Genomic DNA, 24,856 nt, shown 5'->3' on the forward strand with positions numbered 1-24,856 from the left:
TTTGATTTTTTTGAGGATTTTTTTTTCCTTAGGGGTATTTTAATAGCGTGGTTATCACTGTGAATTCTATTTTATTGATTTTTTTACAGAGAGGAAAGGAGAGGGATAGAGAGTTAGAAACATCGACAAGAGACAAGAGAGAAACATCCATCAGCTGCCTCCTGTACACCCCCCACTGGGGATGTGCCACAACCAAGGCACATGCCCCTGACCGGAATTGAACCTTCAGTCCGCAGGCCAACACTCTATCCACTGAGCCAAACCGGTCAGGGCTGTAGGATGCTATTTTAAATAACGTGGTCAGGGAATATCTCACTGGGGAGGTGATGTTGCCTCAGAGACCTGCAGGAGAGGAGGCTATAAGCCCTGGGGATTCAGTATCTAGGGAAAGTGATCCAGACAGTGGTAACAAGGTATCACCAAGTATAAAGACTATGAAGCTGGACCAGGCCTGGTGTGTTCCAGAAACAGCAAGGAGGCCTGCAATGTGACAGGAGCTCAGAGAGTAAGGGGCAGAGTGGAAAGTGAGCTGGGAGAGGAAATGGGGACCAGGACATGGAAGACCTGTGGGTCTGGCTAATGCCACAGGAGTCTCACTCCTTTCAAAGGCTGGGCTGGGCTGGGCCAGGGCAGGGGAGACTTCTGCACCTTTGCTCCTTTCCTTGATTTTGACGTTTTCTGAGTGTAGTGCTAGGGGCGGAGGGGAGAGTTCTGGGCAGAAGAGGGGGGGACTTGATCTGACTCAGGTGTTCACAGGCTCCCTCTGGCTTCTTGTGGGAAAGGGGCTGGAGAGAGTTGGGAGCTGGTGAGGAGGATGTGGCCCAAGCAAAGACAAGGCTAATGTAGGTGGGACCAGAGTGGGCCACAGGGGCAGGGGAAAGTGGGTACATTCTATATATACTTTGAAGATGGAACTGACAATTTCCTGAAGAACTGGATATGGGGTGTGAAGACAAAGAGGAATCGAGGATGATTGCCAGGTTTGTTGCCTGTGCCACTGGAAGGATGGGGCTTCATTCACAAGATGGGGATGACTGTGAGGGATCAGGTTTGGGGAGGAAGATCAGGAGCTCAGCTTTATTTTTATTATTTATTTTTTTAATTGTGGGATGTCATTTATTTACCTTTTAAAATATACTTTTAATTGATTTCAGAGAGGAAGGGAGAGGTAGAGAGAGATAAAAACATCCATGATGAGCGAGAATCATTGATCGGCTGCCTTTTGCACGCCCCCTACTGGGGATTGAGCCTGCAGCCTGGGCATGTGGCCTTGACCAGAATCCAACCAGGACTATTCAGTCGACAGGTCCACGCTCTATCCATTGAGCCAAACCAGCCAGGGCAGGAGCTCAGCTCTATATATTTAAATTTGAGGTGCCTGTTAATGTGGCAAGGTCACTTATCTGTATGCATTTACTTACTTATTGTTGTCCACTATGTTAGCCACTTGAGAACTAGCCACGCTTATCATGCTCAGCACTCTGCCCCCAAGAACGGGGCTTGGTAATATAGGAGTTCCGTGAATATTTGTTAAATGAAAGTCCAAAAAGTCCTCTACCGTCCCAGTCAGCCAGTGTCTATTCCAGTTTACCTAACTCCACTGTCCATTTCGTGAATTTTTGTTCAAACGTCCTCTTCCACAAAGGCTACCCTACTTTACATTTAAGCTCATGCTTGGTTTTTCTCAATAACACGTTTCACCTTCGAATATACTATATACATGTTAAAATTTTGTTTGTCGACTCCCTTCACTAGAAAGTAACTCCATGAAGGCAAGGATTTTTGTCTATCTTGTTTCCAGCCGATGCATAAAACATGGCCTGGCACACAGTAGGCGTTTAATAAATACTTGCTGAATTTGTGTTGCCGAGTGGGACTTCATCCCACGCCTGAGCAGGTTAAGGCCTGAGGACCAGACCCGCCTAGTGAATCATTCATGACTGGCCCCGCCCACACGCGGAGACCGCGCGCTCCTGCGGGAAAGGGGCGCGGCCCCTCCAGGAGCTGAAGGGGCGGCGGGGGAAGTGGACTCTGCGCAGGCGCCGAGCTTCCGAGCACGGCGTGTCCAAGCGCTTTTCAGGGCTGCAGGCGCGCGCGCGGGAGGGCGGCGGCGGCGGCGCGGTGCGCAGGCGTGGCGGGCAGTGCGCAGGCGCGGGCCGAGGGCGGGCTGAAGCAGCTGAAGCAGCGGCGGCGGCGGCAGCAGCAGCTCGGCCAGAGGGGCGGGAGCGGACCGGCTGGTGGGCGAGCGAGAGGCGGCGGAATGGTGGACTACCACGCGGCGAACCAGTCGTACCAGTACGGCCCCAGCAGCGGGGGCAACGGCGCAGGCGGCGGGGGCAGCATGGGCGACTACATGGCCCAGGAAGACGACTGGGACCGGGACCTGCTGTTGGACCCGGCCTGGGAGAAGCAGCAGCGCAAGGTGCGCGGCCTGCGGGCCGGACCGGCTGGAGAGGGGCTTCTCAGGGAGGCTGCGGGCCGGGAAGGGGGTTGGAGGTCCTGGAAGGGGACTGGGGGGTCTGTGATGGGAATTGGGGGTCCTGAGAAGGAGTTGGCGGGTCTGGGGTGGGTTTGGAATCCTGGAAAAGAATTGCAGAACTTGAGCCAGAATTGGGACTGAAAAAATAATCGGTGGCCCAGTTGGGAATGTGGAAGTCCAAGGAAAAGGACGCAGGGAGCCCGGTGCAGGAATTGAAAGGTGGGGCGGGGGATTGGGGAGACCGAGGAGGTGATTGGAGAATCTCGGACGGAATTGGGGTCTGAGCCGACATTGAAGGTTGGGTGCTCAGAGAGAAACGGGGGAGTGGAATTTTTGCCAGGACGGGACTGGGGTTGAGGGAGTGTGAAGAGGAGCTGGAGGCTGGAGGGTTGCTGCATAAAGAAAGGTTCGCAGAGGCTGGAAGTGTGGGAGCAGCGGGGGGAGCGCCGAGGGGACGGGGTTCCGGAGGCTGTAAGGGAGTGGGATGTGGGGAGGGGTGTGGAGTCCGGAGCAGCGGGAGGACGAAGATCGGCTAGGGGAAAGGAGAGGGCCAGGAAGTGGGTGTGGAGACGTGGGCTTGGATGTGGGGCTGGGCAGGGACCTGTGAACAAAAGTTCGTGAAGGGGTGAGGGATGGAGAGGCTGCAGGGGCAGAGAGCATTTGGAATTGTTTTGAGAAGGATCGTCTGAAGAACTGATGGAAGGTGGAAAGTGCGGCGAGGTTGGAGGAGCCTGCGGGTCCGGGAGAGGTGAGAGCAGGAGGAAGGAGCTGGAGTGGAAGGCAGGCGGAAGGGAGGGAGCCAGGTTAGGAAAAGGGAAGTCTGGCTAGGAGGGCGCCTGTGCTGGAGACACCGGGAAAGGCGTCTGAAGTGCAGCTCTGGCCTGGAAGTGTGTCTGCTGTGAAGGTTGAAAAGTAGGAAGAGGTGTGTGTGTGGAGGGGGGAGGGGACGAAGAGCTCCAAAAGCAGGGCCTGTTTAGGTGGCACTTTGGGGTGTGGAAGCAATGTACGGGGCACTCACAGAAGTGAGGGAGATGGAAAGAAGTGGAAGGTCCAGAGCAGGGGATGTGTGTGGGGACTGAGGGGGACTCGGAGCCCATACAGGAGGGGGTTGAGCGTGAGCTGAAGAGCCCTGTGTGTGAGCAGCAGGTGTGCCAGGAGGGTGGGGAGCCCTTGGAGTTGGAAGCATTGAATGGGTAAGCTCCCTGAGCTCCCAGCGCAGTTCTTTCCTCTGGCCCTACAAAGATGGACATGTGTGGCATTGGGGCTTTGGGAGCAGACTTGGGATTTGAGCTGAGGGGAGATAGTGACTAGAAGCCTCTTGGGTGGGTGGGGGAGCGGAGGGAGTGCTGCTCTGGGGCTCAGTGCAGGCAGCCTAGCCTGGAGGGGAAAGGGTGAAGGGAGCAGCTGTTCCAAGCCCTCCCTGGGGTGGGGCCTAGCATAACCTTGGGTAAATTACCAACCTCTGCTTGAATTCCTCCTCGGTGGTGGGGGTGGCGTCCTTACCTGTTGCCCCACCTACCTCAGGGTGGGCAGGGTGAGATAATCTGACATTAAAATGCCTTTTGAGAGGAACGGGAGATCTATTCTGCAGTTGGAACAATAATTTATTACCTGAGGCAGTGCCGGCTTGGAAAAGGTTAAGAGTTGCCAAGAGACCTGGAAAGCTGGGAGGGGAACAAAGTGCCGTGCGGTTGTTTTGGAGAATGTCTGGGATCTCCTGCTCCAGGTGCTGGAGACCCTGCCCCTTCTTCCTCAGGTGGCAGGAAAGGAAACCTTCCTTCTCCCTCCCTTCCTCCACTACTCCCTGAGCGACTCCTGCCAGCTCAGTTCCACTCTTGTGGGAGGTAGAGTGTATGCTCCTTTGTGGTCACAGGCTCCCTCACACAGGGCGAGGCTGGGGCACCATCCAACTCTGGGTGTGGACCAGGACTCACCAGAACCCCAAGGCCTTGCTGCTGTGTGTCATTTCCCTCCTTCCATCCTCAGTGACCAGGCAAGTTGAAGGAAAGGGTGGCTCACCGTGTGTTGTAATACCAGTGCTTTAGATTCTCAATAAGGGCCAGATTCCAGTATGTCCTGCTTTATACCTACTACAGCAGATATTTACACATACCTGTACTTTGGGGGAAAATATTACTTTGTTGCTGTGCACTTTCCTATTATGGGGTAGGGATCCTTTATGAAAAGAAGGAGTAATAGGAATATATACACAAGTTTGTGCTGTTCTCCTTCTAAGAGGACCCTCCCCCACCCCACCCCCACACACCCAACAGGAGAGTTGGATTTTTCTATATTGCAGCATTGCTTTAGTGAATGGCAGATTGCCTTCTTGCCTCTTCAAGGCTGAGCCACTAGTCACAGGGAGAAGGGCAGTTCTGTAAATGTTTTGTGCATTCTCATTCTAAAAAACTGTTTCCAGGACATCTGTAGGCCCTTAAAGCGTGTGGAATTGAATTCTTCTAGGAATTAAACAAGGATTGGCCCAAGTCAGAGGGTGTTTGTGGTTCCTGTGGTTCTTTATTTTTACCTTTGCTCTGACTTCTAGGGATCTCTGTAACCAAGGCATTTCCTGATAAGTAGGTTATACAACAGTTAATGACACAAGAAGACCCTGGGAGTTCTCCTGGGGGGTGGGGCAAGGACAGGTCTGATTTTTGAGTAAGTGCTCCAGGAATTATAGTTCTGGGCTACAGTTCCCTCTTCCAGAACTGAAAGGGGCTTGGGTAGCCTGGTCACCACCTATTCTCCTGGATAGGTGAGGTCTGGTGACAGCTGCTCTAGAACTTAGCACAGCAAGAGGAAATGCCGCCTTTGCTAAGCTTGCATGTTCATTGAAACACCACAGTTTACGGGACCTCAGTGCTTTAGATTCTGACCTTTGGCTCAGGCTCTATCAGATGTGAGTTAATTATTTGAAAGGTCTGATGGTGGTTTGTTTTTCTCCAAGAAGGTTTTTTGTTTTTTTTAAATATATTTTGGTTTCAGAGAGGAAGGGCGAGGGAGGGAGAGATAGAAACCTCAATGTAATCATTGGCTGCCTCCTGCATAACCCCTACTGGGGATTGAGCCCGCAACCTGGACATGTGCTCTTGACCGGAATCGAACCAGGAATCCTTCAGTCCGCAGGCCAACGCTCCAACCACTGAGCCAAGCCAGCTAGGGCCCAAGAAGGTATTTTTTTTTTAGGTTGATGATGGAGGCACCAAAGTAGCCACCTGTTATTTTGTTCCATTACTCTAATTGCTTACCTCTTAGGATCTGGCTAAGACTAACATGTCCTTTGCAGTTTTCCAAATTGAATAACATACTTACAATAAAACAAAACACACAATCACCACCACCAAACTCTGTTGCCATTTAGAAATAAGACTGTGGGGGTGGGGGGCAGGTATACTCTGCCTTCAGGGAGATGGAGTAGAGGAAGCTATTCAGCTGCTAGCACTATATATTTTCCCTCTCCCCAGATGTGTTTTAGAACGTGGCTTTTCTGATGACTGCAGAAGTGGTGAGGTGTGGGAAAATGGCCTGGGAGTTCAGCGTCCCTTGTAGCCACTCATACTCATTCAGTTGAGAGCTGAAATCTGGTTGGTGCTGTGGAGTGTTGCCTGCTGCTTCATCTAATCTCCAATAGTTCAGGACGTGGACCCAGGATTGCCCTCTGCCTTTTGAAACACCCTCCCTAGTTCCAGCTTCGGAGACTACTTTACAGCAGGGAGCTGACTCACTCTCCAGTTGGAAACTGGTACAAATGGTTTCACTTAATGGCAGCCGATTGCCTGGCCTCGAGTGGGCTGCCGTGTGGGGAAAGTTTGGTGAAAGTTTTGGAGGAAAACAACCCAGGAAATCAGAGTGATGTTTTAATATTCAGGTGCTGCTGCTGCTGCTGCTGCTGTTAAACTCCTGAGATGCAATCAGGGAGGTCAGTTAAAATGTAGGATTGCACTCTCAAAATGTCCTCTTAATCAGATGTCAGGACAGCAGGGACAAGTCTGGATTCCAATCTTAAGCCTCGGGTGGGGAGTTTCTGCCATTTAAACATACTACAGTCATGGCAGACTTTGGCCAGACACTGCCCATTTTCAGAGTTAACAGAATGAGTGGTGTAAGTTATCTGGCAATGTTATTTAGCAGATGACTGTAAAGAGAATGGAGCAAAAAAAAGAATTGATTTGGGAAAGCTCAAGGAATTTGAGACTGTTGAGGTGAACACTAGGCTTTTGCTGTAATATTGATTTATAGTGTGCTGTGACCAGATCTAAGGATTGTTCTTTTTATATATTTTTATATTTTTTATTTTTTAATAATACTCATCCGAGGATATTTTTCCATTGATTTTTAGAGAGAGTGGAAGGGAAGGGTAGAGACAGAGAGAGAAGCATCGATGTGAGAGAGACACATCAATTGGTTGCCTCCCACATTTGCTCCGACTAGGGCCAGGGATCAAGCTTGCAACCGAGGTACGTGCCCTTGACCAGAATCGAACCCAGAACCCTTCAGTCCGCAGGCCAATGCTCTATCAACGGATTCAAACCAGCTAGGGCTAAGGATTGTTCTTTAAAAACAAAACAAAACAAAAAACACAACAAAACAATTCTCTTGCTGTTTTATTTGTGGGTGGGGGAGAGCAAAAATAATAAGCAAATATCTAACTTTGAAGTTTTCTGAATAGCTAACCTGTCAACATGTTTATCTCTTCCCTGACATTAGTATATTCTAGATCCCCCTAGCTTTATCCTTATTTCTTTCACTTTGTGATGTCCATGTTCTCATCATCACCTTCAGTCTCTTTCGCTGTCTTTATGTATGTATTTATTTTAGAGAATAACAAAAGCACGCCTGTTACCTTAAGCCTTTCCCCCCTTTCTTTTTCATGGAAATAGGAGGCAAGTGATAGCATTTTGGTAATTCAATGGCAGTGGTAACTGAAACACTGACCTACTAAAAAGTAGGCGGAAGTTTCTACTTGGACAGATACAAATCCCATCATCCATGAGGTTTGAAAGAAGTCTTTATATCATGGGTGGTTTGAGTCTCCAGGAAACATTAAAGCACACATATAAGGAACCATTAGTATTACAGTATTGGCATTGTAGGCACCAGAATTTGTTAAAGTGTCTGAAAGTGGCACAAGTAACACTTGATTTTCTTGGAGAGGGTTTATGAGTTACGTTTTAGTCAGTATCCCAGGTATCAAGTAGTGTAAGGTTCAGTGAATCAAGAGAAACAAATAATTTAAAATTCCAACCTCTGTATAAAGAGTTAGCTGATTGGGAGGAGAAATTAACCAACTGGCTGGGAGGAGAAGGACCCTGCCTCCTCCAGAAAGTGGAATCTTTGCATATATTTAACTGGCAGGAGTGCTGACACCAGTGTTTGGGAAGTTCTATCCAAGAAGTGGTCTCTCTGGGCTTATAAAAATCCCTGAGACATTTGCCTGGGTGGTGTGCGTTTAGGTTGTGTTGTTCTTTTATGTCCTGCCCCGTCTCCTTTCCCTCATAAACAACGAATGCCTTTACTTGGAATGTCCGTGGAAAATCTTTAGAAAGCTGGTGTGTAACTTGCTTGCTTTCTCTTTAGTCTGGGCAGCAGTTACTCCAGCCTTTTTCTTAAATGTAATTTATTGAAGTGTTATCTAAAAGTGAGTGGATTGAGCTTCCTTGGGATTTGCTATTTGCCACTTGTTTCTTTTTTATTTTTTATTTATTTTTTGCCACTTGTTTCTGTATTGGCTCCTGCCTTCCTGGGATGAGTCCCCATGTCCACAAGTGTGAGGAACCATCCTGTTTTCAGAAGGGACAGTAGTTGCTTCCCCCGACCCCCACCTGCGCTTTTCCTAAATCAGTCATTTATGATTTTCCCCACTTTTATATACTTTATAGCTTTAAGTCAATTTGTCTATTTAAACTTGTTTTAAAAGGGAAAGTTGTGAGTGTGGTAAATGGAAAACCCAGCTTCTCTGGCCATAAATAGAAAATGGCAAAAATAAACAGGCTGAAAACAACAATGCTGCTAAATTCTAGCTAGGTATTATTCCTGCTGAAGGCTCTGGGCCAGGGGCCTGCTCCCTTTGTTAAAAAGAGATTGGCAGGCCCGAGTGGCTCAGTGGTCATGGTTTGATTCCTGGTCAGGGTACATGCCCAGGTTGCAGGCTTGATCCCCAGTGTTGGGTGGGTAGCAGGCAGCTGATCAATGAATCAATGATGTTCTCTCATCATTGATGTTTCTATCTCTCTCTCCCTTCCTTTCTGAAATCAATTTAAAGATAGATAGATAGATAGATAGATAGATAGATAGATAGATAGAGAGAGAAACAATGCCCTGGATGCTGTGGTTCAGTGGGTAGAGTATCAGCTTGTGCACTGAAGGATGTCAGGTTTAGATTCCCAGTTGGTGATGTACCTGGGTTGCAGGTTCGATCCCACTGCCTAGGAGGCAACCAATCAATGTCTCTCTCACATCCATTTTTCTCTCTGTGTCTTTCCATCTTCCTCCCACCCTCCACTCTCTCCAAAATTCAGTGGAAAAAATATCCTAGTGAGGATTAACAACAAATAAAAAAATAGCAAACTTATTTAAAAAAAGAGAGAGAGATTGGCAGGTATTGGTGAGGTGCTATCAAGCATAGACCTTCTCTTTGAAGTAATCAAAAGGTTTATAAGAGAGTTAAAGGGAATAACTTTCTCATTGTGATTCAAGGTTTAATATAGAATGTGGATAAGCGTAAACTCTACCATATGTGTGTGCCACACTTGCAAAAAACTTTATCTCACTGGACTCAGAGCAGAGTGACATACCCAGGAGTACACAGCCCGTTTTGCTTGCCCAGTGTCCAACCAAACTTGAACATGTCACTCATAGCTGACTGACATGGGATTTATCTTTGCTTCCAAAGGTTAGGATTTTTTTATTTTTATTTTTTAGGAAACCAAGGCCACATGGTAAATTTAAGAATTGCAGGTTCAGCACTTGCTCCCCAAACATCTTTTTCTTTTTTTAGAGAGGAAGGAGGATGGAGGGAGGGAGAGGGAGAGGGAGAGGGAGAGAGAGACAGAGACATCAATGATGAGAGAGAATCATTGATGGGCTGCCTACTGCACACCCCACACTGGGGATGGAGCCTGCAATCAGGTATGTGCCCTGACCAGGAATCGAATCATGACCTCCTGGTTCATAGGTTGAAGCTCAACCACTTAGCCATGCTGCTGGGCACCTTTTTCTTTTTAAGACTCCAGTTTTCTTACACATATACACTTAAAGTTTGGCTGCTCCATGCATCAACTATACTGCTACCCCGTCTGGGTATTTGAATCCTGAATTCTGAAAGGAAAGCAGTGCTCTCCTGCCGAGTTAAGAAAGGCTTATTTAAATGTTTTTCTTCCAAATATCAGAGCAGAATAGATTCTTTGTCTTCCAGTGGAACTATCCAAATGGGGCAGAAATAGTTGGAAGTGGCAGTTACTATGCAAAACACAGTGAAGTCATCTTGGGAAATATCGGTGATGGTGTTGAAATGATTGAATGGGATGCTAGAGCACTAGCAGTACAATAGCATTTGTGTCTACAGCTTTGGGTAGGAATAAAGAAGACACTGTGGTTTGTTTTATGCTGTTTAAAGTTTCCCCCCAAAGGTGTGGGGCTGAGTGATGTCTGTCACTGGCTTTCTAGTGGGTTTTTCTTTTCATCTTTCTCCCATCCCCGACAGCTGTTGAGAGTAGGTAGAAGGCACAGTCTAGGTGGATGGGAAGGCAGGCAGCACTCCTTACTCCTTGTTCTCCATGTGTAAAAGGAACATATTTGGTTGTTTAATCTCCAAAAAGCCCAAAGTAAAGAGTTTTCATATCTTACCTCCTGTGTAGTAATGAATCTGATTCAGCTCTTAAGAATGTCTTAGTTAGCCTGGCCTGTGTGATTTAGTGGTTGAACATTGACCTATGAACCAGGAGGTCAGGGTTCGATTCTCAGTCAGGGCACATGCCCGTGATGTGGACTCAATCATCAGTAAGGGGTGTGCAGGAGGCAGCCAATCAATGATTCTCATCATTGATGTTTCTATTCCTTTCTCCCTCTCACTCCGAAATCAATAAAAATATATTTTAAAAAAAGAATGTCTTAATTAGCAGCCATCCAGGATGGGGGCATGGCAGGAAGTAAAAGAGTTGCCTTTCTTCCTTTCCTTTCCCTCCCCCCCTTCCTTTCTTCCTTCCTTCCGTCCTTCCTTCCGTCCTTCCTTCCTTCCTTCCTTCCTTCCTTCCTTCCTTCCTTCCTTCCTTCTTTCTTTCTATACATGCTTCGTTTTGATGGCTGAGAAGGCCAGTTTGAAGTTAGTAAAAACCTCAGGAGGAAGTTTGAAAGTGATTCAACAACTTAGACAGGTTGTGAAGGTTGCTTCCTCAGCTTGCATTGTTGAAATGACAGGCGTTCCTTTACCAAGCGCTAAGGGCAGTGCTGGAAGTCATGGCCTTAGTATGCCAATGTGTTAACAGTCACACATTAGTGTTCTATCAGTCTAAATCTGGGTGTGTGAATGAGAGGTATTTGGTTGATATTACCATAGAAACTGAGTTGCTTACTTACTGTTTTGGGGGAGGAGTGCCTTCGAACCAGAGGGAGGCATCTCTAATGGTGGAATGTTGGTTTCACTGGACAGAAATTTGATGCTTCTAACTGGCCTCAGGAAAATACATGCATGCATGGTGGCCATGCTGGGTAGGGGGACCAGGGGCCCCTGTTCCCTGACATAGGACTCAGGCCAGTTTTATCGACTAGGGGTGTGTATTTGCACATGAGAGAAGGAGAAGAAAAAGGAGAGTACACTGAAAGCTGCTGTTGGTTTTGTGGCTGAGACGTGTGTTTTTTCTCTAGGCATTTAGAGTTGGAATCTCAGCTATGTGACTTCTGAATAGCAGGGCAAAATGTGCCTGCATCTTTTGCCTGCTTTCACAAACACTGACAAAAAGAACTCAAATTTCCAGCAAATCCCAGCACAGTTCATTCCATGATAACATTTTTTAGAAAATCCACTTCCTTCCTACCTCAACTCTGACAGTAAATAAACCATTTTCCCCCCTTTTATTCTCCCCTTCTTTAAGGAAATAAGCATTAGACTCAGAGTCTGGTGAAAATATTAAATGCTTGCCCTGACCGGTTTGGCTCAGTGGATAGAGCGTCAGCCTGCGGACTCAAGGGTCCCGGGTTGGGTCCCGGGTTCGATTCCGGTCAGGGGCATGTACGTTGGTTGCGGGCATATCCCCAGTGGGGGGTGTGCAGGAGGCAGCTGATCGATGTTTCTCTCTCATCTGTGTTTCTAACTCTCTCCCCCTCTTCCTTCCTCTCTGTAAAAAATAATAAAATATATTTTTTTAAAAAAGAAAATATTAAATGCTTTTACCAAGTGCTTCTTTGCCTGTTGCTGGCATGACTTGTATTTGGAAGAGTCAGTTGTTGTTGTTTTTTGTTTTTAAATGTTATTAGGTTTGTATGATCTTCCAGTTTTGGCCTATGAAATAATCTCAGTTTCAGAATTCAAAATGTCTGGAAGCAGCCAGCTTGCCAAGCTGGTTCAAGGGCAATCTGATGAATCAACCCTTCTTACAGGCTGTCTGCAAACCAGTCCTGGAAGGTATCCAGATGGTAAACATCACCAGGATTGTGAGGCAGTTATTTATTTAATTTTTTGACCATTTGAGCTATGCTGCCAAGTCTGGTAGGATTTGACTTTCTGTAAGACAGAATGGTCTGTATCAAGATGTCTTTTTCAGAGATGTCAGGCCTGTAGTCACCCAGTACTGTGTCTACTGGTGGGGTGAAAGGGAATACCTAGACCAGTTTGGAGGGCCTTGGTAACCATTTGGAGAAACAAACTTTCCCTTTCCTTTTGTAACTTTCATTAACTCACAACTCAGGGACAACCCACAGAAGAGAGCTGTGAACCTTTTTAGGTATGATTGGCCCAAAGCTGGGGAAGGTGAGCAGCTCTTACCTGCTGCACAGAAACATTCCAGAGATCCAAAGGGAACAAGCTTTGGCCTTAAAAATAGACGGCTCACAGTGCATTGAGTTCTCTTAGCAGCTACCGTGGACTTGAGAAAGCTCTGGGCTTCTTTAATAAACAACCACGAGGCAGTCCTTGCCAAATACGGCCTGCTACAGGGCCATAGGGTTAGCTTAGGAGAACTTTTTTGCCTAAAAATAAATGCATGTTTCCTATCAAACATTCCAAGCATAGTTTAAACATGAGATGTCTGAGTAGCCATTCAGACTCTGTGGGTTCAGTTATGTCAGAGTGTGGGCAGTTGAGGGGCTTTGGGGAGCTGTTCTCTGCTTTCGGATTGGCCACTGGCTACCCTGAAAATCTGATGACCAAATGCAAACCATCCTCCATCTCATTTCTATATTTTTTTTTTCATTTTTATATGTTCTTTATAGGATTTTCAGATAGGATTATGTACTAGGAATTAAACAATAGCTAGCATATTACTCCATACTAGACACTATTCTCAGTGCTTTACATGGACTGACTTGTGTAATCCTGTGAGGTAGGTGTTGTTACCTTTACAGGATAGGTGCAAAAAATGAATCGGTGGAAGTTTAAGCCACTTGCCCGAGTGACAGTGTCAGGATTTGAACCTGGAAGGTCTACCTCTCAAGCCTTTGCTCTTATTTTTACACCAGTGAGGAAGAGGGAGCCAAGAAAGCATTAGGCTAAGGCTGTTCCAAGCAGAGGGAACTAGAGTGTGGAGGCACTGAGAAGAGAAAGAAAGCCAAAGTGGTTTAGGGCAGGGCATGTTGAAAAGCTGGGCACAGCCAGATCTCTTAGCAGTGGTTCTCAACCTTCCTAAAGCCTCAACCCTTTAATACAGTTCCTCATGTTGTGGTGACCCCCAATTTCATTGTTACAAATTGAACATAATTAAAGCATAGTGATTAATCACAAAAACAATATGTAATTATATATGTGTTTTCCGATGGTCTTAGGCGACCCCTGTGAAAGGGTCATTCGACCCCCAAAGGGGTCGCGACCCACAGGTTGAGAAACGCTGTTTAGAGCTTTGTTAGAATTGGTGTTGAGGCCTAGAATATGCAAATATAGTCCCTTTTAGACCAGTGATGGCGAACCTTTTGAGCTTGGCGTGTCAGCATTTTGAAAAACCCTAACTTAACTCTGGTGCCGTGTCACATATAGAAATTTTTTGATGTTTGCAACCATAGTAAAACAAAGATTTATATTTTTGATATTTATTTTATATATTTAAATGCCATTTAACAAAGAAAAATCAACCAAAAAAATGAGTTCGCGTGTCAGAGGTGTCATAGGTTCGCCATCACTGTCTTAGACTATGGTAGACCAGGAACCTCCTGTTACTGCAACCCTTTCCTCTCAGGCCTCCTGGACAGGCCAGACCAGAACTGACTTCTAAAGTGGGAACCCCAGGACTGGAGAACATTAAACCAAACAAAAGCTTCAATTATCTCCGTGATCATTGCTGCAGGAGACACCTGTGTTTGATTAAAGCCTTGGTAACTTTTAAATCTGGAGTTTTATGGCACTGTGTACGCATATAGCTTTGTAGTGTCTCTCAGGGAGCTTAACTTTTACCCCATGAACAAATTCCAGCCCCCTTCGGTCCCATCAAGAGGCTGCTTGATTTACAAAGCATCTCTGGTGAAGTGTTGTGTTTCCTTCTTTGAAGTGGGAAGGCAGGAAGCTTGATTTTTTTAAACTGGCTCTTCTCCTAGGTCCTCCCTTTCTCTGTAAATCCCTCTTCATTTACCCAGTATTTCCCCCTTGTTTTCTTTGGTCTGGTAGACAGGCATGCAGGCCGATTCACTCTGAGGCGTTTAGCTTTCCAGACCCCACTGAAAGCCAATCCAGGAACTCATAGATTTCATTTGGCCCATGGCTCACCATTTGAATGCACACCTTGTCAAACTAGTTATGTGGCTTTTACTCAGAGAGGGAGGAACAGAGAGAGCTTGGGTCTATCAATAGACATTCCTGACTGTACACACAGCATTCAGCAAGGAGCTCATGGATCATAAAATATCCGTTGTGAACATGGGCTGGGATTCTCTCTGCCCTGCCCTGCCCTGCCCTGCCTGTGATTTGGCAGCAAAAAATCAACTTTGTCAACACAATATAAAGGAGGGGATGAATATGAAGGTGTCTTTATAATGGTATGGCCAGCCCAGCTGCTTCAGCTGGAAAGAAGATGGTGAGGTTTCCATTCTCCTGGCAGCATACCCATGTGAACTTGTTAAATCTTTTAAGTAGCTGTATAGGAGGGGAGAAAAGTGTGTGTATATATTTATCCTTATTCTCTTAAATACAAAAAAATGAAACTTCCCCTTATGGAAGCAAGTGTTTGGCAAATGGAAAATGTGTCGTTATGTAGTCCTACCCCGCGTTTGGGATGCGGCTGTAAGTTTCCACGGTGGGTAGCTTGTGCATTAATGCTGAGCTGAACTTGCTCCAAGCTGTTCCTGCACTTAGAAAAGGCTTTCTTTGCGAGAAGCTGTCTCTCTATCACACTGTAAAAACTTGGGAGGTCTTTTGAAAGACCTCAGCAGTCGTCACTTGGGAGCAGAATTAGAGGCCACTGACCAAAGTGGGTCTGCGTTTTATAGCCAACCAGCATCTTGTGTAACATGAGTTAGGGCTTCATGGGCTTTGGAGTCCAGCACTCAGGTAGAAACATGACCGCCAGGGCCAGACGACAGCCCTTGCTGGGCCCCTTTGCAGAGGGAAGCTCCGCAGCGAGCCTTTGGGGGTATGAGAGAAACCGGAGACCCGGCCCACGATCTCAAGGAGCTCACGGTGTAGTTGGGGAGAGAGCAAAGCCACATGAGACCTCAGAAGGACACTAAGCTGCACATCGGCAAGCCCACAGCTCTCTAGCCGTGTCCTGGGAGAGGAAAGGGGTGAATAAGGGCAGGTGGGGTCAGTCATGGAAACTTTCATAAAGGAGGTGAGTGTGCAGGAGGGGTGGGCCTTTCCCTCAGCTGCGGGCAGGTTTCTGGGGGCAAGTATTAAGGGGTCCTGTGTGTGCAATTGAACAGTTTTCCTTAGCTGCCTCTTAGGAGCAGTCCTACCAGTTCCTTCCCCTGATGAGCATTGACTTTGTGGAGTTTCACGTTTGAGTCACTATGTTGGGTATTTCTTAGCCATGCCTTGCGAGCTCTGAAGAGCAAGACCCTAGGTTCTGAATCCAAATCCATTCACAGGCCCTGTTGCTTTCACGGCTATAGTGAGCAGGTCAGACACCTTCCTAGATGGGAGTCTGCTCTGACTGATACTTAAAAAATAAAATAAAATATATGTCTATATTTTTTATTGATTTCGGAGAGGAAGGGAGAGGGAGAGAGAGAAAGAATCATTGATCAGCTGCCTCCTGCACGCCTCACACTGGAGACTGAGCCTGCAACCTGGGCATGTGCCCTCCCCGGTTATCAAACTCTGGTTCATAGGTCAATGCCTCAACCACTGAGCCGTGCCGGCCGGGCTGACTGATACTTTTAAGGCATTTGCTTTCAGAATAAGCACAGGCTTCAGAAAAAGAGGAAAAGCGAGACTCCCTTCTTATGTTCAAGGGTCTCTTCAAGCTTTGTGCCTTATGGCCCCTCCAGTGTGTGAAGCTGCCACTGCCCCCTGGTCAACCCAAAGCTGGGACTGGTAGTTCTGTATTAAGATCATAGAAATGAGTGGGGTTGACTCCCAAAAGGCTGGCTGATTTTGGTGTGCCACAGCTAACGTGCTGTCCTTGGAATGAAGGTAGCCTCGAAGTGTTGTGCCTTGAGAGTTTATTCTTGCCTGCCAAGCTCAGCTGCCAGGTGCTATTCTTTCTCTAAATAAATTCCTTAGAGCTGGCTTTCGGAACTTAGAGTTCCTATCCCAGGAAATACTCTAGTGTGTTAAAAAAACACACAAACTCATTCAGATGCTCATGGCTAAATGTTTGACTCAAATACTGCAATGCCCTTGATATGCATTCCCAAACTTGACATACTGGAGTTGCACTCAAGCCCTGCTGCGAGATAAGGTTGGGGTGCTGGCCCAGGCCTTTTTCTTCATGTGGTTTCAGGTTTGTTTGTTTTTTCTCCCCTAGATGATGCTTGAGAGCCATGACATAGCTCAGCTCATGCAAGTAACTTAGTGGCTAAAATCATCCAGGAGAACCCAGTCTCCATCTCTTAAGCTGCCTGAGACCAGTAGGTTTGCCGTGGGAGGATTTGGTGCAGATGGAGAGAATGGCAGGAGTCTCCTGGAATGAACCAGTCTCTGTAGCTTGTGTGTTAGGGAAAGGGCTGCAAGGTATTATCACAGCCCGTTTCTGTTTCCTATTGCATTTTATTGCACCTTCCAGACAGGGTCTGTCTGATGATCCTCAAGAGTTGCCTTTTTCCACCCCTTTGAAAGGTAAAGGTGTTAGGAAGGTGCACATTTTTCCAGGAGAGAAACAGGATCATTAGTTGTAATTTGGGGATGCATTGCTCTTCCCACATTTTGAGAGAGGTTTCTGGGGAGCTGTTGCATCATATAACTTTCTTGCATGAACCCAGGTGCTGGGAGGACACACCTGCTCCGCCAGTGGGTTAGCCGATAGCACCCAGGCTACCCACCAGACGATAGGAGGCGGCTCAGATGTCCCTGGGATTCAGGCTGTCTCTTGGCCCAAGCAGCTGCAACCTGGGATGTGGTGTTGAGAGAGCGAAAGCTGCTGTGGGAGGGTGCTTCTGGTGACAGAAGAAGGAGGTAGTGAAAGGTATGGTATGGGAGAGGGTTGGGGTCAGAGCACAGCCATTAGAGAAAGACAGACCTGGCCTCCATATTCGTCCAACACCTACTGGTCCTGGGCACATGGCAGAACTTAAGCCTCAGTGTCCCTTGAAAAGGGCCATTATCCTACCTCTCAGGATGATTCTGGGATTAAATGAGATAAATGGTGTGTGTGAGGCACTTGCACAGTGCCTGGCACATTGTCAGTGCTCAATAAATGTAGCTTCTCAAAAGGTTTTCAGCAGCTCACCAACCTGTGTCCAGGTGGGATCTGCTGCTTGAGCTTCCTCAAAAGAGTTGAAAGGGTCTGCAGAAATGTGCAGCTCAGTGGAAAGCCAAACTATATACCTCCTTTCCTGAAGTCCTCCGCCAGGGAGCTCTGAACCCTAAATCCAGCCAACTTCAAAGAAGCAGCCTCTGTCAAGTGGCAGCTGGCACTTGAGCTGCAAGTGACATAACATAGCCCTGTTCCCAGCCTGTGGGTCCATCTGGGCCCCATTACCTGGGAGGTAACTTCTTTTTCAGAGTTGCAAGCCCTGAACAGTTTTGTGTCTCAATGAGCCATAGGCATTGCTGGCAAGGCTCTTCCACGAGTAACTCAGTTTGTTATTAAGTTTGGGATCAACCGAGGGGCTCTTTCCCTGTTCCCCTTTCCCCTTCCCCCAAAGTAAGAACAAACAAACAAACAAAAACTTACTGACTCAAGTTAGAAACAACCTAAGGCCTTAAGCCAGGCCACCTTCTCTCAACTGATAATGATGTGGAAAAAGGAAGGCCTTCCCACTGATAACCCCAAAAATAACTTCCAAATTGCTATCATGTGGGGCTTGAGGTGTGTAGGATCCTGTGTCCAGCTACTGACCTGGAAAGAGGGACCATCTAGAGCAGTGGTTCTCAATCTTCCTAATGCCGCGACCCTTTAATACAGTTCCTCATGTTGTGGTGACCCCCAACCATAAAATTATTTTCGTTGCTGTTTCATAACTGTAATTTTGCTACTTTTATGAATCTTAATGTAAATATCTGATATGCAGGATGTATTTAGGCGACCCCTGTGAAAGGGTCGTTTGACCCCCCAAAGGGGTCGCGACCCACAGGTTGAGAACCACTGATCTAGAGGGTTTAGCAGAGCCATGCTCCTTCTAGCTCCTTCTAGGCCTCCTTCCCCAGTGCTTCTCATGCCTGCTGCTTCAGCCTCTTCCACCTTCATCCTGCCCCTCCTTTCCCAAGGTCACTTCCTGATGCCATTCCTCATCTTAGCCTCTATTCCCCCCCAAAAGCAATCAAATTCACAACCTAATAAGGCAAAAGAATGAGGAGAATGTCCGCCTCCCAGCCTCTCCCCTAACACAGCAGGCCCTAAGCAAATTTGGAAAATGTTACAACTGGCTGGTGTTGGGGGGGGGGGGGGGGACTGGGGCCGGCAGGCAGCCATTTTCAGGAGCTGCCCTTTGTTGGCAGCAGGCGGATCCTGTGGGAGGGCCACCAGGGTTGTGGTGGTTGACACCCATCTTATACAGAAAAGTGCATGGAAAGGAAGTAACAGCCTGCATCAGCTGCACCTCCATTTGGGATTCTACAGATCGGGCACTCCACACGCACATCAGGAGCCCGCCTGGGTATCTGCTTGGAGAGATCTTCCTTTGTTGCAACTGGGATTTGGCAAATCCAAACACTGGCTGCCTCTGAGATGAGCAGTTTTTCTCCCCTTGATTGTGCCAGGGTTAAATTAGCCCAGGCTTAATTAAACGGTGTCGACACTTAAAGTGGGGCCCTGAAACCTGTCACATCTCCTGCATCATTAGCCCTCTCCAGTGCACATTTTCTATTCTCTACTTGGGACGAGGGACAAGCCCCTCTCAGGGAGCCCTGAGGGAGGGGTGCTGACTGGCCAGACCTGCTTGTTTTGGTAGGTCACGTTTAGTAATTAACCTGAATGTTCAGAGTCGGGGTACAGGAGCTTCCAGGAGGGGATGAAGGACAAGGAACCATTTAAGGATGGGCAAGGTCTTTCAGTTGACTAATTATCAGCAGGCATGAGGTCATCCATAAATATATCTAATTCTAATAGCTGTAATTAAGGTGCTTGTTAAAAGTTCAGGGAAGTTTTGTATTTTTAAAAGTAAAACAAAAATATTTGTTTCGGTTTGACAGGATGGCTCAGAACAGACGGAGGATTCAAGGCACAGGGCTAGTTTCCTGACTTTACAGGAAATTAACTGCAAACAATATTGGTGACCTTGCCAAAGAGACAAACCTTGGATGATGTCATTGTTCAAAGCTGTCACCACCAAGCATGGCCTGCGGGGAGGAGGGTTCGTGGGATTACAAAAAAAGAGTGTAAATATGTGTGTTTAGTTGTCTCTAGAAGAGGCAAGTCATTTGAAAAGCTGGGAAGAAGAGAAATCACAAGTTTTGGGGTCTTTGAAATATTCTTAGGTTCAACTTTCCTTGTTTTCCCAAGTTAAAAAAAATTCTCTTACTATTTTTGCTCCTCAAAATGTTGCTGCTTTTTCAGACAGCCCTTTCTGAGCCATTTTCCATTTACTGGTAGTGTTTTCTTGAGTAACTGGCTGTTACAGTCTGGGATTTGTGACCCACAAGGCAGGGTGCTAAGTTAGGCACGAGGTAACCGCCTGCTGCTGCTCTGAGGATGAGAGGCTCCATTGTTAAGAAATGTGGAGCCCTAGCTGATTTGGTTCAGTGGATAGAGTGTTGGCCTGCAGACCAAAGGGTCCCGGGTTTGATTCTGGTCAAGGGCATGTACCTTGGTTGCAGGCCCCTCTCTGGCCCGGGCCCTGATCGGGGCTTGTGTAGGAGGCAACTAATCGATGTGTTTCTCAAACATTGATGTTTCTCTCTGTCTTTCCCTCTCTCTTTCACTCTCCCTAAAAATCAATGAGAAAATATCCTCGGGTGAGGATTAATAAAAAACACACTCACAAAAAACACACACACACACAAAACCCGAGAAGTGTGGAAACTGAGGCACAGAACTAGTCTGTTTCTTCCACAAAAACCATTTGAAAAACTACCAATGCCAGTGAGTTGGCATCTCTGAGTTGTTAATCTTTTCATATGCCTTCAGGAACTGTCTGGAGCATCTTTGAAAAAAGGACAAACTTTGCATCTTGTCATCTGGCTGGAAGTCTAACAGAAAAGCATAAACACAGTCTTAAAATGAAAGCAACAAAAATAAACTCGAACCAGCCCTGCATGAAAACATTAATGTAAAATATGCAAGCTGGCTTACTATTTATATGGCAGAAGGCAGTCTTAAGAAGATCCAGGCCTGGTGAAGGAGAGTTATGTCTTTTGAGGTGCCTGTTCCTTAGAATTCCAAATAAACCATGGGTAATTTACTCAGATGGTATGTAATGTGGTGTCTCGTTTCATGCATTTCACAGTCCAGTTTGCTGATGAAATGCTAACGCAGAATCAAGACACAGTTGAGTGTCTCCTGCACTCCCATCTCCGTAAAAAACACCATAATAATTTTAGAAGGAAGTTTGAGGATTAATAGTTACTTACATGTAAGTAACCTGTGGTGCACATCTTTTTTTTTTTTTTTTTTTTTGCTTAAAGTATTACAAAGAGTATTACATATGTCTCCTTTTCCCCCCCCACCCCCCGGCCTTGATAATCCCCTGGCCTCCCCTACCCCCCAGTGTCTTATGTCCATTGGTTATGCTTATATGCATGTATACAAGTCCTTCGGTTGATCTCTTACCTGCCCCCCCTCCCGCCCCTCAACCCTCCCTGGCTTTCCTGCTGTAGTTTGACAGTCTGTTCGAGGCAGCTCTGCCTCTGTATCTATTTTTGTTCATAAGTTTATAATGGTCTTTATTATCCATAAATGAGTGAGATCATGTATTTTTCCTTCATTAATTGGTTTATTTCACTTAGCATAATGCTCTCCAGTTCCATCGATGCTGTTGCAAATGGTAAGAATTCCTTCTTTTTTACTGCAGCATAGTATTCCATCGTGTAGATGTACCACAGTTTTCTAATCCATTCATCTACTGATGGGCACTTAGGCTGTTTCCAGGTCTTAGCTATGGTGAATTGTGCTTCTATGAACATAGGGGTGCATATATCCTTTCTGATTGGTGTTTCTGGTTTCTTGGGATATATTCCTAGAAGTGGGATCACAGGGTCAAATGGGAGTTCCATTTTTAGTTTTTTGAGGAAACTCCATACTGTCTTCCTTAGTGGCTGCACCAGTCTGCATTCCCACCAGCAGTGCACAAGTGTTCCTTTTTCTCTACATCCTCTCCAGCACTTGTCGTTTGTGGATTTGTTGATGATAGCCATTCTGACAGGTGTGAGATGGTACCTCATTGTTGTTTTGATTTGCATCTCTCGGATGATTAGTGACTTTGAGCCTGTTTTCATATGTCTCTTGGCTTTCTGAATGTCCTCTTTTGAAAGGTGTCTATTTAGGTCCTTTGCCCATTTTTTGATTTGATTGTTTATCTTCCTTTTGTTGAGTTGTATGAGTTCCCTATAAATGTTGGAGATTAAACCCTTATCAGTGATAACATTGGCAAATATGTTCTCCCACCCAGTGGGCTTTCTTGTTGTTTTGTTGATGGTTTCTTTTGCTGTGCAGAAGCTTTTTATTTTGATGTAGTCCCATTTGTTTATTTTCTCTTTAGTTTCCAATGCCCTAGGATCTGTATCGGTGAAGAAATTGCTTCGGCATATGTCTGAGATTTTGTTGCCTTTGGATTCTTCTAGTATTTTTATGGTTTCCCATCATATATTTAAGTCCTTTATCCATTTTGAGTTTATTTTTGTGTATGGTGTAAGTTGGTGGTCTAGTTTCATTTTCTTGCATGTCCAATTTTCCCAATAACATTTATTGAAGAGACTATCTTGACTCCATTGTATGTTCTTGCGTCCTTTGTCAAATATTAATTGAGCATATTTGTTCGGGCCGATTTCTGGGCTCTCTATTCTATTCCATTGATCTATATGTCTGTTCTTGTGCCAGTACCAGGCAGTTTTGAGAACAGTGGCTTTGTAATACAGCTTGATATCTGGTATTGAGATCCCACCTACTTTGTTCTTTCTCAGGATCGCTGCAGCTATTCGGGATCTTTTTTTTTTTATTCCAGATGAATTTTTGGAGAGTTCATTCTAGGTCTGTGAAATATGCCGTTGGTATTTTACTGGGAAGTGCGTTGAATTTATAGATTGCTTTGGGTAGTATGGACATTTTAATGATGTTGATTCTACCAATCCAAGAACACGGTGTGTTCTTCCATCTGTTTATGTCTTCCTCTATCTCTTTTTTCAACGTCCTGTAGTTTTCTGAGTAGAGGTTTTTTACCTCTTTAGTTAAGTTTATTCCTAGGTATCTTAATTTTTTTGGTGCGATGGTAAATGGGATTGTTTTTTTAGTCTCTCTTTCTGCTAGTTCACTATTGGTGTATAGAAATGCCATAGATTTCTTGGTGTTAATTTTGTATCCTGCTACATTGCCGAATTCTTTTATTAAGTCTAATAGTTTTTTGATGGAGTCTTTAGGGTTTTTTATGTATAATGTCATGTCATCTGCAAATAAGGACAGTTTTACGTCTTTTTTTCCAATTTGAATGCCTTTTATTTCTTCTTCTTGTTTAATTGCAATGGCTAATACTTCCAGTACTATGTTGAACAGGAGTGGTGAGAGTGGGCATCCCTGTCTTGTTCCTGTTCTTAGGGGAAATGGTGTTAGTTTTTGTCCATTGAGTATGATGTTGGCTGTGGGTTTGTCATATATGGCTTTTATTATGTTGAGGTATGATCCTTCTATTCCCACCTTGCTGAGAGTTTTTATCAAAAATGGGTGTTGAATTTTGTCAAATGCTTTTTCTGCATCAATTGATATGAGTGTGTGGTTTTTTCTTTCAATTTGTTTATGTGATGTATCACGTTTATTGATTTTCGGATATTGTACCATCCTTCCACCCCTGGGATAAATCCTACTTGGTCATGGTGTATGATCTTTCTGATGTACTGCTGGATCCGATTTGCTAAGATTTTGTTGAGGATTTTGGCATCTATGTTAATGAGGGATATTGGCCTGTAATTCTCTTTCATTGTGGTGCACATCTTGTGATAAGTTAGTATCTGCCCCCTTCACCCCCCATTCAACTGACATTTACTGAGACCCCTAGTCTTAGAAATACACTAAGAAAGAAAACCAATGTAGCTCTTGCCCTCATAGCAGTTACATTCTGGAGATGCAGATAGACAATGAATGGAATGATGGAAGTGAACCAAATATTTAGGGTGATAAGTAGATGTGAATACGATCTTTGGTTTACTGCTTATAGTTTAACTGCAGTAGACTCATTTCCTGGATTCAGAAAGGATCTTTCCAACATGCTGTATGTGTCTAGGTGTTCAGGGCTACTTCTCTTATGAATCGACTGCAGGTGAGTCTTGAGTATTTGGTTTTTGGTGTATGGTTTCAGAAGCTCCTCAGAGCTGCAAAGTCACTGTGAGATCCAGCTTTTCCTGAAACTGTTCTGACTTGGGATATGCTGCTGGGAAGAGAAGACAGATCTAGGCAAGAAGGATGAATCTCCTGGCCCAGGACACCAGACTTTACAGATAACCCCCATCAATGGCATCTAGAATTTCTATGTGGGAAAAGCTTAGGTGGCCCAGTCTGGTCTGAAGTGGATGGGTAGAAGACTAGGCTAGAAGCTGCAAGTGTGCTACTTTTTACTTAGATTAAGTAGTTGTCTGAGACAGCTGGAGAGGAACTGGTGGAGATCATCATGGTGGGGGTGGTGGCCATTGCCTGGAAAGGATTGCTCGAGCTGCTGCTTGATTAAGGGGCTACTTTGTACACTTGGAACCATGTTTTTGTGGTAACTTCCGGGAAGTTGGTGAAGTTAGCACCCTTTTTGATTGGCTGATAACAGTACCAGGGCTGATACCTCATGGTCTGTGCCTGGGATTTTGTTTGGGGCACACTTTGAAAATCGTTCTTGGAATGCTTGTTCACTTGTTCATTAGGTAGCTTGAAGCAAGAGTTGAGAAAAGGAGGGAGAGGCAGTTGCAGCCCAGCCCAAAATCTCCAGGCTCAGTCTTCAATATATGGAAACTTTACTGATCTTTAGTGGAAATAGCTGTTCATTCTTAGCACCAAATTCAAGTGTTGGCAGCTGAAGGGGGTCATTCTTCCAGCGCCCTGTAGACCAGTATATCTGGTGTTTCTAACATTGCCCTAGCTCAGCTTTCCAGCCCCACCATTTGGATAGGGTGCCTGGAAAGAATGTCTCCTAGGTCCCCTAGGAAATTTGGTGCTTCCACTCAGAGAAGTTGGGGACCACATAACATCCTCCACTCTGGCCTGGGGTTTTCAAGCCATATGTGGAAATGCAGGTCAAAAGAGGCTGGAGGCTGAGCAGGTACATCTCCGCCATCAGTTCCCTTTCAGAAATAGTGAGGACAGGTGGCTCCACGAGTGGTCCTGTCATCCAGGCCATTGTGAAGGAAATGTGTGTGAGTGCTCCTGGTTTTCTTCTGGAGCTCTGAGAACTGTTGTCCTGCATTATTATAGGGCAGGTGACAACCAATGAAGTAGCCTGGGTGGGGACAGGACA

The 24,856-nt window shown here is 45.9% G+C and overlaps 1 protein-coding gene across 7 annotated transcripts in view; it reads left to right on the top strand.

Moving 5' to 3' along the window:
- The first annotated feature begins 2,159 nt into the window (after nt 1-2,159).
- The window catches only part of ACTN4 (actinin alpha 4), a 76,708-nt gene continuing 54,011 nt past the window's right edge, over nt 2,160-24,856 (top strand). For 2 of the 7 annotated variants that reach the window (XM_081107716.1, XM_081107720.1), the window contains exon 1: nt 2,165-2,422. In XM_081107716.1, coding sequence (XP_080963842.1) covers nt 2,261-2,422 — 162 coding nt within the window. In that variant the 5' untranslated portion in view covers nt 2,165-2,260. Of the gene's footprint in view, nt 2,423-24,856 lie in introns of all 7 variants that reach the window. The other 5 variants (XM_081107715.1, XM_081107719.1, XM_081107718.1 and 2 more) reach the window with 4 other exon arrangements.

The sequence above is a fragment of the Myotis nattereri genome (genome assembly GCF_964212035.1).
Source record: "Myotis nattereri genome assembly, chromosome: 15".
Taxonomy (NCBI): domain Eukaryota; kingdom Metazoa; phylum Chordata; class Mammalia; order Chiroptera; family Vespertilionidae; genus Myotis; species Myotis nattereri.